Source organism: Oreochromis aureus, linkage group 10, assembly GCF_013358895.1.
Source record: "Oreochromis aureus strain Israel breed Guangdong linkage group 10, ZZ_aureus, whole genome shotgun sequence".
NCBI classification, from domain to species: domain Eukaryota; kingdom Metazoa; phylum Chordata; class Actinopteri; order Cichliformes; family Cichlidae; genus Oreochromis; species Oreochromis aureus.
The window spans coordinates 29,394,460-29,407,882 of record NC_052951.1 but is presented as its reverse complement, the minus strand read 5'-3'; the positions used below and the strand labels follow the sequence as shown (position 1 = coordinate 29,407,882).

Below are 13,423 nucleotides of genomic sequence, written 5' to 3'. Positions count from 1 at the left end.
GCAGAGAGGTCTATTAACACAGAGTGAGTGAGAAAGGTGACAAGAACTGAATGTGCGTGTCTTTGGACTGTAAGTAGACACCCATGGCAACAACTCCACACAAAAGCGCCTACAGTTATCCAGGATCCTTGTTCTGTGAGGCAACAGTGCTGACCTCTGCGCTCCACTGTAATTGACTTGCTGAATGCTGGAAACATTCATCACCTTGGGCCACATTGCCGGCAATAAGTCAGCCTCGTTCCCAGCCGGTGTTGGACTCGCCCAGGGCTGCCCTTTGTCTCCATTTCTAGGCGGAGCCAAGTGGCAGAAGGCTTCCACTTTGGTGGCCTCAGAATCTTTTTTCTGCTCTTTGCAGATGATGTGCTTCTGTTGGCTTGTTCAGGTTGTGGCCTCTAGTTCACACTGAAGTAGTTCGCAGCCAAATATGAAGCTGTGGAAATGAGAATTGGCACCCCGGGGAGGAGTGCTGGATCAGGGTTTGCCCCAAGTGGAGGAGTTTAAGGATCTCAGGGCCTTGTTCACGAGGGAGGGGAGCAGGAGACTGACAGGCAGATTGAGGTCACGGCTGCTGTGTTGCGGATGCTGCACCGATCCATCGTGGTGAAGAGAGCTGTGCGTAACAGTGAAGCTGTCAATTTTCCGATCTATCTACATCCCTACCCTCACCTATGGTCACGAGCTTTGGGTAGTGACTGAAAGAATGAGATCGTGGATATGAGCAGTACAAATGAGCTTTCTCTGAGGGGTTGCTGTCCTCTCACTTAGTCAATCAAGAAAGTAGAGCCACTATTCCTGCACATCAAAAGAAGCCATTGAGCATCTAACAAGGATGCCTTGGACGCTTCCTGGGCGAGGTGTCCCACCATATGTTCCACTGGGAGGGGGCCATGGGGTAGACCCAGGGCATGTTGGAAAGAGTATATCTTTCCATCTGATAAGCTAAAAGAGGTGGAGTACGGAGCTGTGGGCTTCTCTGTTTAGGCTGCCCCCCCGACCCAACCCCGGATAAACGGAAACAAATGGATAGATGGGGAAAAAAAACATTTTATAAACCAGTTTCTTCCTCCTGTTGTTGATCAGAGATTTGAAAGTCCTGCCCTGCAGACTCCACACATAACACATCACGAACAAAAAAATCACATTTCCACCTCTGCTTCTGGGCTAATGGCAAAACAACACCCCCACCGCCCATTCTCGTGTTTGTATGTTTAACACTGAGCGGCGATGTTGAATAATGGCCTTGGACAGGCGGTATGATATGTGTTCTTGGCGGCAGTTTGCCTGGAATCATTAATTAAAGAACATTCAGCGTTGCCCTACTGTAACAGTAATATTCCACTGACAGAAAATGGACAATAACATTGAATTATCACAGTCTCATATGTTGCACCTGTTGTTTTGTCCATCCCCTGTGTGTACTGAGGGTAGACATGAGGTGTCAGATAAAGAGTTTAGCCTTCACAGATGTAATCATTGCTGCACAATGATGTTAGGCATGCCTCAAGTCAGAATAGGACCAGCGCTTGTCTCTGATGCAGTAAAGCAACAATGTGACGACTCAAGAGATTGATTGACACAAATAACATCTTTGGATAAACTGTCATAGAAATGTTTTACAGTAGCCGTGCGCCACTGTTCTCATGTTTTTCTCGCATCTTGCAGCTGAAGCTCTGTCACCCACTGCTGCCCCGCAGAGCATAAGAAGATCTTCTGAAGGTAGGGTGGACTGACTCATTCAGGATGTTTTTCTGCACACAGTGCATTTGGCCCACACTCTCGCTGTGTGATTGTCTGTAACCTTGCCAAAGAGGCAGATTAGAATTAAATAAAACTCTAACCCAGCGTCCTCACCTTTGGAAATATTTCATGTTTTGCTGTTTAGGCTCATTTTTGCACCTTCGCCACTCTGCCTCCTTACATCCATCTGCAGTTAATGTATCACACTCTACATTGACCCGGTAATGACACAGTCAGTTTGTCATTACCGGGTCAGCACAGGGCAGGTAGAATTTATCAAATTGAAGTTGGCAAGTGGAGATGTAGTAATGTTCACAGGTGGGAAGCTGCCTAACCCCGTCGACCCTGTGTAATAATTCTCTTTCGGCGCTCTTGGCGCAAAGCTGTTCGTTTTTCATTTGCTTGGCTCTTTCAGCAGGGAGCCTGGTGGAGGACATCGGTGAAATGATTCTTCAGCTGCGGAGACAAGTGGAGAGCCTCTTCAGCATTAAGTATGGTAAGCTACCTGTAGCGGGGGAGCTTTTATCCTCATCCGCAGCGGGGGCAGGAAGTTATGCCAGGGCTATAAATTTTGCAGGAAGACTTTGATCTCTCCTTAACCAGCGTACAGCAATTTAAAATCTAAGCTTTTAAAATCTATCTGAATATTAATATTGGAACATTTAAGGTTTTCAATAATTCAGCACATCAGAATGAATCTGTTAAGTGTGGGGCAAAGGATGGAGCATGGAAAGGAAGAATCTCATTTTCACATCAGAGGAGTTAAAGCATAAAGACACAAAGCATTAGTCGCCTTTTAGAAGGCGGCATGTCACAGCACGCCAGCGACTCTCTGAACATAGACATGCATGCGCTAAGAGTGAGTGTGGGTATTTGTTCGTATGGGTAATTATAACATGGCAATGCTCAAAGTTATTAACAAGTTCTTCTTATTCCCTTTAAATACAAAGAAAAGTTTCAGTTCTTAGTTTAAAAAGGTTTTTAGTTCAGCCGGCTGAGGGACTGATGAGCTCATGACAGATGAGGCGAGGCATCCACCTGTCCATCCACACATTACAATAACCTGTGAGCTGGATGAGCTTTCTACGTCACATTCTGGTTAGTGTGTCTGGAAAAGCAACGTGAGCTAAAAATCGGCTTGTTTTTGTTATTTTTTGATTTTAGTTTTTGAACCTATCGACTGTTTTATAATAGATTTCCTTGAGTTTAGAAATATGGATGTTGCTATCGCAACATTTGTCTCATCGTGGGTGTAGCCATGTGACCGTGTAGCTTTTTAGTTTGCCGGTGTGACAAACGAGGGTCGGATCTGACCGAGTGACAGGGGGACAGTGGAGGGGACGGTGCAGATGCCCCCCGAAGCTTATCCTGCTTTGCCCGTGTTGACTTTGAATTATGGGGGCCATCATTTACAAAATAAATGTCACTGTCATGGCTTTTTGTGTTGACTCTTTTGGACTTTGATCAGAAGCTTTTAAATAAAACTTGCTTTCTGTTTTTTTTTTTTTTATTTTTAACCCATATTGTAGCAGTCATGTTGTATTCAGTAAGGCCTGGAACTAGACAACAAAACCATAAACTTTCATCTTTCCATCTTTCATATGTCTGTGTTACTCTAAGAACAGAGTAGCACGAAAATTTCACTCACTCAAAAATGCACAAACATTTGGAGTCTTTGTTAGTGTAATTAATCTGCACAGCTTGCTATAATATTTGTGTGATAACTGCGTTAAACTCTACAAATGGAAGAGGTCCAGTTCAGCGACTCCTCGCAGCTATAGCCGCCTGTATCACCCACTTAAGCCTCAGTAAGGGTACTTGTGTAAAAGGTGACCCTCTCTCTGTAGCTGTTAGAAGGCGTAAACTAGCCACAGAGATCAAAACTGTCGAGCCAGGCTGAGATGGCCATTTGAGATGCACCTCGACACTTTCATGTTGGCTTCTTTATTGCTGCTTGGTTAAAACTGTCACACAAATCTGTCTAACTTTCCCTGTTTGGTGTTTTTGCAATTTTCCCCAGATTTCAGAAGACAGACGGAAAGAAATGAGATGAATTGGAATAAGAAGACTTGAATGAAATAGATCAATAAGCTTTGTGCTTGTTTTTCCTTATCATCTTCTTCAGCTGAAGCCCTGGGCCTTCCTGAACCAACCAAGGTGCCGTACTCCAAATTCCAGATGTACCCCGAGGATCTGTATGTAACCGGGCTGCCAGAGGGAATCTCTCTCCGAAGACCCAACTGTTTCGGAGCAGCCAAACTACGAAAGATCCTGGCTGCCAGCAGCCAGATCCAGTTTGTTATCAAAAGGTGACAAATAATTATATATAGAAAGTCATCTGGAGAGTATAGCGGTGCATAGAAGTGTGTGTTATTTCAGTTTTCGCTCTCTGATTTGTAAATATTGTCACAATCTTTTGCTCGTCTCTAGACCCGAGCTCTTAACCGAGCAGGTAAAACAAGAGATGCCTTCCATCCCTATCTGTGATTCAGGTTTGTCTCTTTTTATACTTACTTTCTCATCAGCAGCATCTTTAATCCAAACCACCACAGTCTCATTTTTTTCTGCTCTGATCACACACATATGCAGCGTTAAATTTTGATATGTTTGTATTGTCCTCTGCAATACACGGTTGAAGTTTTAAGGTCAAATCCAGTTCACAGGCTATTTTTTAAAACGGCTCCTTTGAAGAAAAACAGAAAGTCCTTGCAGGGATTTTTCTGCAGCTGCCTCCTCTTTATTTGTGACAAAGCTCCTAACGCTTGCTTCATTCATTAAGTCTTAAGACGACAAAAGTTTAACCTTTAAATGTTTTTCTCCAAAGAGCTGGATGCCAAGGATACAGCACCAGTAACGGAGGACACTGCGGCTGTATCCAAGAGACCTGGATTCTCAGGTACGGTCGAGCTGCATCGGTCATCTTAGATTTGCCGTTAACCGTTTAAACACGAATCGCCTCTGCTCGCTGACATTGAAAGCCAGACGACATATATTTCAAAGCGTCTTCGGCCTCTCGTCAACAGAGTGCTTGGAGTCCAAGCTGTCCAGAATCGACCTGGCCAACACGCTGCGAGAGCAGGTCCAAGATCTCTTCAACAGGAAGTATGGGGAGGCACTGGGCATCAAGTACCCCGTCCAAGTGCCTTACAAAAGGATCAAGAACAACCCGGACTCGGTCATCATCGAGGGCCTTCCCCCCGGCATCCCCTTCAGGAAGCCCTGCACCTTCGGCTCCCAGAACCTGGAGAGGATCCTGGCGGTCGCTGACAAAATCAGCTTCACCATCACCAGGTGAGAAATGCTGATGATGCACTTTCCTAGTATATTCATCTGTGGTGCTAAACTAAAAATAACACGCTACAAAATACACAAATTCAAATGTTTTCATCAAATATGATCCGTATCTGTCTGTCGGTCTTCCTTCCTGTAGTTAATGGCTTGGATATTTATTACTGTCTTTAAATATATGTTGGTTAATTCTGTTCATTGTGCTTGTTTCATTGTGTTGCATGCAGACCATTTCAAGGACTTATTCCAAAACCAGGTATGAGCACACTGTGCTTTGCTTTCATAACATCTGATTTATTACGCAGCAAGCAAACAACATTTGACGTTATTAAACATATTTTCCGTTAACTTCATCAGCACCTCGACGAGTCACTTTACTAAAGAAGGCCTACGCTTCAATAAATGGTGAGGAGAAAATGCTTTGATAGCATCCATTATAAATGCTGCTGCTTTTGTTTTGAATGCTGTCTGTGACCGATTCTCTCCTCCTGACAGATGATGATGACATTAACCGCATGGGGGAGAAAGTAGTCCTTCGAGAGCAAGTCAAGGAACTCTTCAACAAGAAATACGGTAAATAGATCGGCAGCGTGGAGCTGTTGTTATCTGTACAAGACAGATAACCTTTTTACCATGAACCAGTTTTATCTGCATGATGGGTCCAAGTCGTGGGCGTGTTCAGTTTAATTCTCACAACACAGGAGAAAAACAACACATCCCTTATTGCTCAGGGCGAACCTCCTACAGTGGTATGCAAAAGTTTGGGCACCCCTGATAATTTTCATGATTTTTCTTCATAAATCATTGGTTGTTTGGATCAGCAATTTCATTTAAATATATCATATAGCAGACGAACACAATGATATTTGAGAAGTGAAATGAAGTTTAAAGGATTTACAGAAAGTGTGTAATAGTTACTTAAACTAAATCAGGCAGGTGCATAAATTTGGGCACCCCAACAGAAAAATTACATCAATATTTAGTAGATCCTCCTTTTGCAGAAATAACAGCCTCTAAACGTTTCCTATAGCTTCCAATGAGAGTTTGGATTCTGGTTGAAGGTATTTTGGACCACTCTTCCTTACAAAACATCTCCAGGTCAGTCAGGTTTGATAGTTTCCGAGCATGGATAGCCCGCTTTAAGTCACACCATAGATTTTCAATAGCATGATGGAACCGCCACCACATTTTACTGTGGGTAGCAGGTGTTTTTCTTGGGATGCTGTGTTCTGTTTCCACCATGCACACCGCCTCTTGTTATGTCCAAATAACTCAATTTTAGTTTCATCAGTCCACAGCACCTTATTCCAAAATGAAGCTGGCTTGTCCAAATGTGCTTTAGCATACCTCAAGAGACACTGTGGCATGTGTGCAGAAAGGGCTTCTTCTGCATCACTCTCCCATACAGCATCTCCTTGTGCAAAGTGCGCTGAATATTTGAACGATGCACAGTGACACCATCTGCAGCAAGTTGATGTTGTAGGTCTTTGGAGCTGGTCTGTGGGTTGACTGTGACAATTGTCACCATCCTTCGTCTCTGCTTATCTAAGATTTTCCTTGACCTGCCACTTTGGGCCTTAAACAGAACTGTGCCTGTGGTCTTTAATTTCCTCACTGTGTTCCTAACTGTGGAAACTGACAGCTGAAATATCTGAGATAGCTTTTTGTATCCTTCCCCTAAACCATGATGTTGAACAATCTTTGTTTTTAGGACATTTCAGAGTTGTTTTGAGGCTTCCATGTTGCCACTCTTCAGAGAAGATGCAAAGAGGAAAAGAACTTGCAGTTGGCTACCTTAAATACCCTTTCCCATGATTGGATTCACCTGTGTATGTAGGTCAAGGCTTAGTGAGCTTACCAAACAAATTTTGTGTTCCAATAATTAGTGCTAAATTATTTAAATCAGTAAAATGACAAGGGTGCCCAAATTTATGCACCTGCCTAATTTAGTTTAAGTAACTATTACACACTTTCTGTAAATCCTTTGAACTTCATTTCACTTCTCAAATATCATTGTGTTCGTCTACTATATGATATATTTAAATGAAATTGCTGATCCAAACAACCAATGATTTATGAAGAAAAATCATGAAAATTATCAGGGGTGCCCAAACTTTTGCATACCACTGTAAGTAAGACGTGTGCCTGGAAATGGCGAGAATGGGTCATTTTAAATCCAGAATTTTCGTCCTCCTTTTTGAATTAGGGGCAAGTCTTATAAATGCATGCTCCAAATTTCACTCATGAAACGTGGCTGTGAAATTTTGTGGAGCAATTTCAGTACAGCTTTCACACAATTCAGTACAGAAGCCTGAAAGGGAAAAAAACAAACAAAAAAAAAAAACGGTGCTTGGCACTAAAATCACATCAGTGCCTTAAAAATACAACATTTCCACATGCATGGGGTCCACGGGTGGAAAGTCTCCACGGTAAACAATGAAAACCTCTTATCAAAGTGGTGTCTATAGAGAGATATAGTGCAAACTGATTAATTTTAGTTTGTGTGGCAAAGAAAAACATCACATGTTGAATTGTTGTGCACCTAACAAATTTCAGCATTCTTACTTCTTATTTATTGAGGACCACAGGAGTAAACAGCTCTGCGATAGGCCCCGGGGCAGATACGTTTTTTCATTTTGGGCCTTTACCACCACACAGTGCTCGAGGAAACACATTACCTCTTGTTCTCAGTCACACAAACAGGCAAACAAATTTAAGTTATAAAATATTATCATGTAGCAATAATCAGTAACATCTGTAGGATCATTCCAGCTTTGAATCAGCACCACGGACAGCAACTGCAGTCAGCGATCATGGGAACAGACAAACTCACATCTTCTTCCTCAGCCAGGCTAGCACACGCTTTGGTTGCTAACATCTTACTGTAATGATCGCAGTGTATGAAGTTCCACCTTTGTTCAGGTCTTAATAAAATATCTCAAAGGGTAATAATGCTGCACCTGCACCTCTGCTTAAGAACATTTAGCTGTTGTTATCAAAATGAACGAAGATCCCTGCATTTCTATGCACGTTTCATACCTACAGTATGTCAGTTACAGGCATGAGTTTTCTTTATTCATGTGAAAACATGTACCTGCATGCTTCTTATTTTTCACAGGAAAAGAAAAGCTGTAACACTGATCGTGCTGTTGTTGTTTGTTCTGTGTTTAGGTGAGGCTCTGGGCTTAGATCGCTCCGTCGTGGTCCCGTACAAGCTAATCCGCGGCAGTCCAGAGTCTATAGAAGTTAGTGGCCTTCCAGACGAAATCCCTTTCCGAAACCCAAACACCTACGACATCGTGTGCCTGGAGAAAATCCTTCAAGCCGCAGATAAAATAACATTCAACATCAAGAGCCAGCTACAGTGAGTGCAGCGACACCGGAATGTTCAGCAGCGCTAGCCGTCACCGTACCGTACATTTCAGCAGGAATTTAGGGTTTTGCTTCTCGGTAGTTAAGCTCATTATGGTTTATTTATGCTTTGGATTTAAATCCAGCCTCTAAGATGTCAAAGAATAAATCTTCCTCAGCAAATGTAAATAAAATTAAATAGAAAACAACATTTTGACATCCAAGCAGTTAAGCTATGATGAAAGAATGAAGGCAAAGCTTTAAATCGTGCACAATTCAGGGATTTTTTTTTCTAGGTATCAAGTAAGTGCAGTCAGAATAGAAGGCTAATTAGAATTCCGGAATGTTTTCTATAGTTACAAAAAAACAGATTGTATCTTTAAAGAAACAAAAAAGCAGCTACATCACCTAAAATGACCCGGCCTTTTCTCTCTCCTGTTCAGACCTTTTGCAGAAATCTGTAGCCAAGCTTGTAACACAGGTAAGTGTTACAGAAACAATCTTCTGTTGATGGAGGTGAAGCTTTCTGTGCTGCGTGTGCCTCCAGAGTAAAAGCCTTTGCTTTGTGCCTTCAGTAGGAACAGACGCCTCCACTAATCGACGGAAACGCAAGAGAGTCCAGGAGAGCAACCAAGTGCCTGCCTCCTCTGACCTGGGAATATCAAGCAATCAGATTCCAGTGATGGTACATTAAATAAAATATATATTTTCTTCACCATATGAAATCATAAGCTAATCGATGAATACTAGGACATCTTTATTCTTCTGTTCTTACTCACACAGGTCCTTAAAGACTCTTAAAAAAACCTTAAATACACTTTGATTTCAGAGCTACAGCATGCTGGCCTGCTGTTAGGGCAAAAATATAGTTTATAGAGAAGGCCACCTTTATCTCGAGTTAACTGGAGCTTCGATCAGTCAGAGAAACTCAAGTAAAACAGAATGCGTATCAGCTTAAGTGCAGTGTGTGTGGAGCGGTTAGCTGCTGTCAGACAGCAGCCTCTGCTAAAACCAGTGTTGGGAAGGTTACTTTTAAAATGTATTCCACTACAGAATACTGAATACATGCCCCAAAATGTATTCTGTAACGTATTCCGTTACGTTACTCAATGAGAGTAACGTATTCTGAATACTTTGGAATACTTAATATATTATCATGCTGTTTACAACTACATGAATGTCCTATTGCTGTGATTTATTACTGTTACTGAAGGTCCGCGGCTCCGAAACGTAGTAAAGAGACCTCTGGCTAATACGTCGGGTTCGTGTCGGGCTGGTAGCCGAAAACTAGCTTTACTTTGTTGTCTGGGTCAACTTTGCTTGCGGGAGACAGAGAGAGGCGTTGAAAGGCTTCTCCAACGGAACTTATTTTTTCCGGAGGAAAACACGAACACAGTGTACAGTTGAGTCTTAATAGCTTACTTACAGCTGGGCTCGTCAGGCACTCTTCTTGGCTGCTGTGGTTATTATTATATTTACATGCTTCCAGCTCCCGTTTTTGCTCCGTGACAGCTCGGACTTTTCCTTTCTCTCCCTCCCTCGCTCACAACGGGTATGGTAGTCCATTCTCCCTGCAGCACGGACTACACTGCCCATCAGGCTACATGCTTTAGGGCCATGCCTGTAGCATTCTGCCTTTTAGCTTAGCACAACAACAACAACAAAAAAGCGCTCTCTCACCCAGGAAACACGCAGAGAGAGAGCGTCACCCTGTAACCATGGCAACCGTAACGCTGCCGCCTGGAACAACAGAACATAGCTGTCAAACAAACCCAAACAGTCCTGACCCGCGACAATATGAAACAGGGAAGTACCGCTGTGTATTCCATTTATTTCAACAAAGTAACTGTATTCTGAATACCACCTTTTTAAACGGTAACTGTAACGGAATACAGTTACTCATATTTTGTATTCTGAATACGTAACGGCGGTACATGTATTCCGTTACTCCCCAACACTGGCTAAAACCGCTACTATAAACCTACCTGTCACAGAAGAGAGGCGTTGCCACCTGTCGGGACTGGTGATGGCTGCAGTTACGTGTCAAAGTGGAAGGTAAGCGGCGCAGTTATTCAGGACTGACTGAGAAAATGAGCGGTTATATATCGGCCGTGTCACTGACTCTGACGACACGATGTGTTAACGCGCGCCTACAAGGAAGAACGGAAGGAAGGCAGCTAGCACTGCTAACGTTAGCCACGCTGTATCCAGGGATGTCAGGATGTAAAGTTTCAAACTCAATACTGATAACCAGGAAAACGGGGAAAACTTCGATGATCCATCATAACAGAACAAAATCCTGGCAGCAGGAATCGGGACAGGAGTTTCTCGTTGAACTTCCATATGGGCTTCATGTATAACTGCGAGAGCTACAGCTCTGCTTGTTTTCTGTGCTTCTGGTGACTTGGCAGCATATTTACCAGCTAGAGTTTGTGAGCTGCCACTGTTTCTGTTTAATGTCTGGTAGATGTTTTAGAAAGCACGGTGGTTAGCACTGTGGCCGCACAGCAAGAAGGTTCAATTCCACCATCAGGCCGGGGTCTTTCTGTGTGGAGTTTGCATGTTCTCCCCGTGTTTGCGTGGGTTCCCTCCGGGTACTCCGGCTTCCTCCCACAGTCCAAAGACATGCAGCTTGTGGGGATAGGTGTGAATGCGGGAGTGAGTGTGAGTGCGATTGTCTGTCTCTGTGTGTTAGCCCTGTGACAGACTGGCGACCTGTCCAGGGTGTACCCTGCCTCTCGCCCTGAGACAGCTGGGATAGGCTCCAGCGCCCCCCGTGACCCTGAAAAGGATAAGCGGAAGTGAATGAATGGATGTTTTAGAAACAACACACTATTTAGACACAAATAGTTAAACTGATGCTCCCCGTTAATGTCACAGCTCACACATTAACTAGCCATAACTACAATGGTACAATGATAACTGAACAAACGGATAATGTGGCAACCAGGGAACAGTTAAATGATGTGGTGACTGTTTAATGGTTCAGTGTCATTGTACCAGGAACTTTTACTGACCTCTCAAATCCCTCAAAGACCAGGATGTCGGCGTTTACGATGCTTTGCAAAGGTTGTTTCAGCTTCGTTGCCACCACTTGGTTGTCTTGTTTGCATGCAGGCTTATCTGCATCCTCGGCCTTTCCCTGGCATTTTGCTTCATATGCAAAATTTAGCATGCTACGCCAGCTCACAGACTGTTGGTGTGTTCAGCTGCTAGTGAGGGGAGGAGCTGTCAACTGGAGAAGGCAAAGATGGCATTGTTGGTGTTTTTTATTGATTTATTTTTTGGGGGGGGGGGGATAACCTTATTGTACCCATTAATTTGTATCATTTTTGTTACATCCCACATTTTTCTATAATTTATTCCTCGTAGCTTGTTTATTTTAAACAAATAAAATTATTTAAGGGGATGATGATGTAGAAGTCTCAAAACTCATGGGTCAAATATGATACACTTCGCCTTATTGGGTTAAAGGACATCTAATATCAGATCAGTAAAAGGCTGATGGTCATCTCCCCATAGGGAGGGTGGCAAGTTCACGTGTCAGGTCACGTTTTCTCAATCTTCTTAATGCGATAACTTCAAAACAAGATGACTTAGGATACCATAGGTGTGTCTGCTCGGAGGCTGAGGAGTGGTTGCCAGCATTTTTATGAGCGTTTCCTGTCTTTTAGACTAGTCCAATAGTTTTCTTCTTCTTTCTCCCTCTGTCGTTTAAAAGACTAGTAAATTACTCTCCAGGAACATCCTTCATCTGTGGTGATACCTCCATACAAATGGGCAGGCTAAGCAAACCAGAGAGCTGGCATAAATTGGATAATTTAGAAAAGAGCCAAAAGATAATGAGCGAGAGAGGCAGGAACCCCCGGTCACTGATGGAGTCGGGGTTAGATTGCATTTTTGTAAGTTTTAACTTTAGGGGGAAAATAATTGATTAAACACCTTAAACTGCAGTAGATGACTGTGTGTTCAACTGTAAGTACTGAAATGTAATATTAAAACAGGTTTAGAGGCAAGGTCAGCAACATTTTGCAGTAATGAAATCATTTTCTCCGCCATTATGCTTCTTCCCTGCAGCAGTGGCCCATGTACATGGTGGACTACAGTGGAGTGAACGTGCAGGTTCCCGGGAAAGTCAATTACTGAAGGAGGAACCAGGGCGGCAGCAAAGGGATTCAAGAAGGAGTTTGTCAACACTCGCCACTCTTCCACAGTGCAACACTAACACTTTACCAGAGTGCTACAACCCAACAATCTCTCCAGACTGAATACAGAGAGCTGCAGGTTTGACTCTGAGAATGATGCCCCGAGTGTTGAGGAACAACAGAATGTATGTGGGTCGAAACGTTGCAGGGCAGATGTCGGCTCGACGGGACTGCTATCAGCTGGTCGCGACAGTAATATTGTTGTTTTTTTACAAACTGCAAATATTACCGACGTCGTGTTATTTGCCCTTGCGTTTTATAAAATGAGTCATGCTGTTGTTTTCCAGCATTTGGTTGCAATGTATTACTGACAGAAAATGTCTTTCATAATGATATGGTTCCATATTATTCAGATATTTGTACTTTTTATTTATTATATTTATTATTAAAATATAACATTATGTGCAGGGATGTAAAATATATTATTCTGTTACACAGCTCTTCGAGGAACTATCACAACACTAACAGATGCTACTAGCACTCAGTAACTACAGGTAACCGCTGAAAACCAGATGAAAATGAAGTGTCTTAATTGGGTGTTGGGGTGACGGCAAGATTTTAGAAATTAAAGGAGACAAAATGGACTCAGAGTCTGCCCCACGGAGCAGGGAAAACCGCTGCTCGCATTGAAAACGAGACACTCGGTAAACAGCCTTTTTTATGTTAGCACTACATTAACAATTTGTAAAATATTGTCATTTTAAGTCAGCCTGAATGTATCATGTAAAGAAAAGAATGGTATGTTATTCTGCGATGACTGTCTCTGGACTAACAATATTTAATATGCTGTACCTTAACGCCAATTAGGCCTTTGAAATAAAATGTGTTGCCTTGCACTTTCA

The 13,423-nt window shown here is 42.9% G+C and overlaps 1 protein-coding gene across 3 annotated transcripts in view; it reads left to right on the top strand.

Moving 5' to 3' along the window:
• gtf2ird1 (GTF2I repeat domain containing 1) overlaps window positions 1-13,423 on the top strand; it is a 42,108-nt gene extending 28,685 nt beyond the window's left edge. The window contains exons 15-27 of one of the 3 annotated variants that reach the window (XM_039618653.1): window positions 1,663-1,716; window positions 2,153-2,233; window positions 3,863-4,046; window positions 4,168-4,229; window positions 4,562-4,633; window positions 4,761-5,028; window positions 5,253-5,281; window positions 5,383-5,430; window positions 5,521-5,598; window positions 8,197-8,389; window positions 8,820-8,857; window positions 8,955-9,061; window positions 12,454-13,423. In XM_039618653.1, the coding sequence (XP_039474587.1) occupies window positions 1,663-1,716; window positions 2,153-2,233; window positions 3,863-4,046; window positions 4,168-4,229; window positions 4,562-4,633; window positions 4,761-5,028; window positions 5,253-5,281; window positions 5,383-5,430; window positions 5,521-5,598; window positions 8,197-8,389; window positions 8,820-8,857; window positions 8,955-9,061; window positions 12,454-12,522 (1,283 nt within the window). In that variant the 3' untranslated portion in view covers window positions 12,523-13,423. Of the gene's footprint in view, window positions 1-1,662; window positions 1,717-2,152; window positions 2,234-3,862; window positions 4,047-4,167; window positions 4,230-4,561; window positions 4,634-4,760; window positions 5,029-5,252; window positions 5,282-5,382; window positions 5,431-5,520; window positions 5,599-8,196; window positions 8,390-8,819; window positions 8,858-8,951; window positions 9,062-12,453 lie in introns of all 3 variants that reach the window. The other 2 variants (XM_031750300.2, XM_031750298.2) reach the window with 2 other exon arrangements.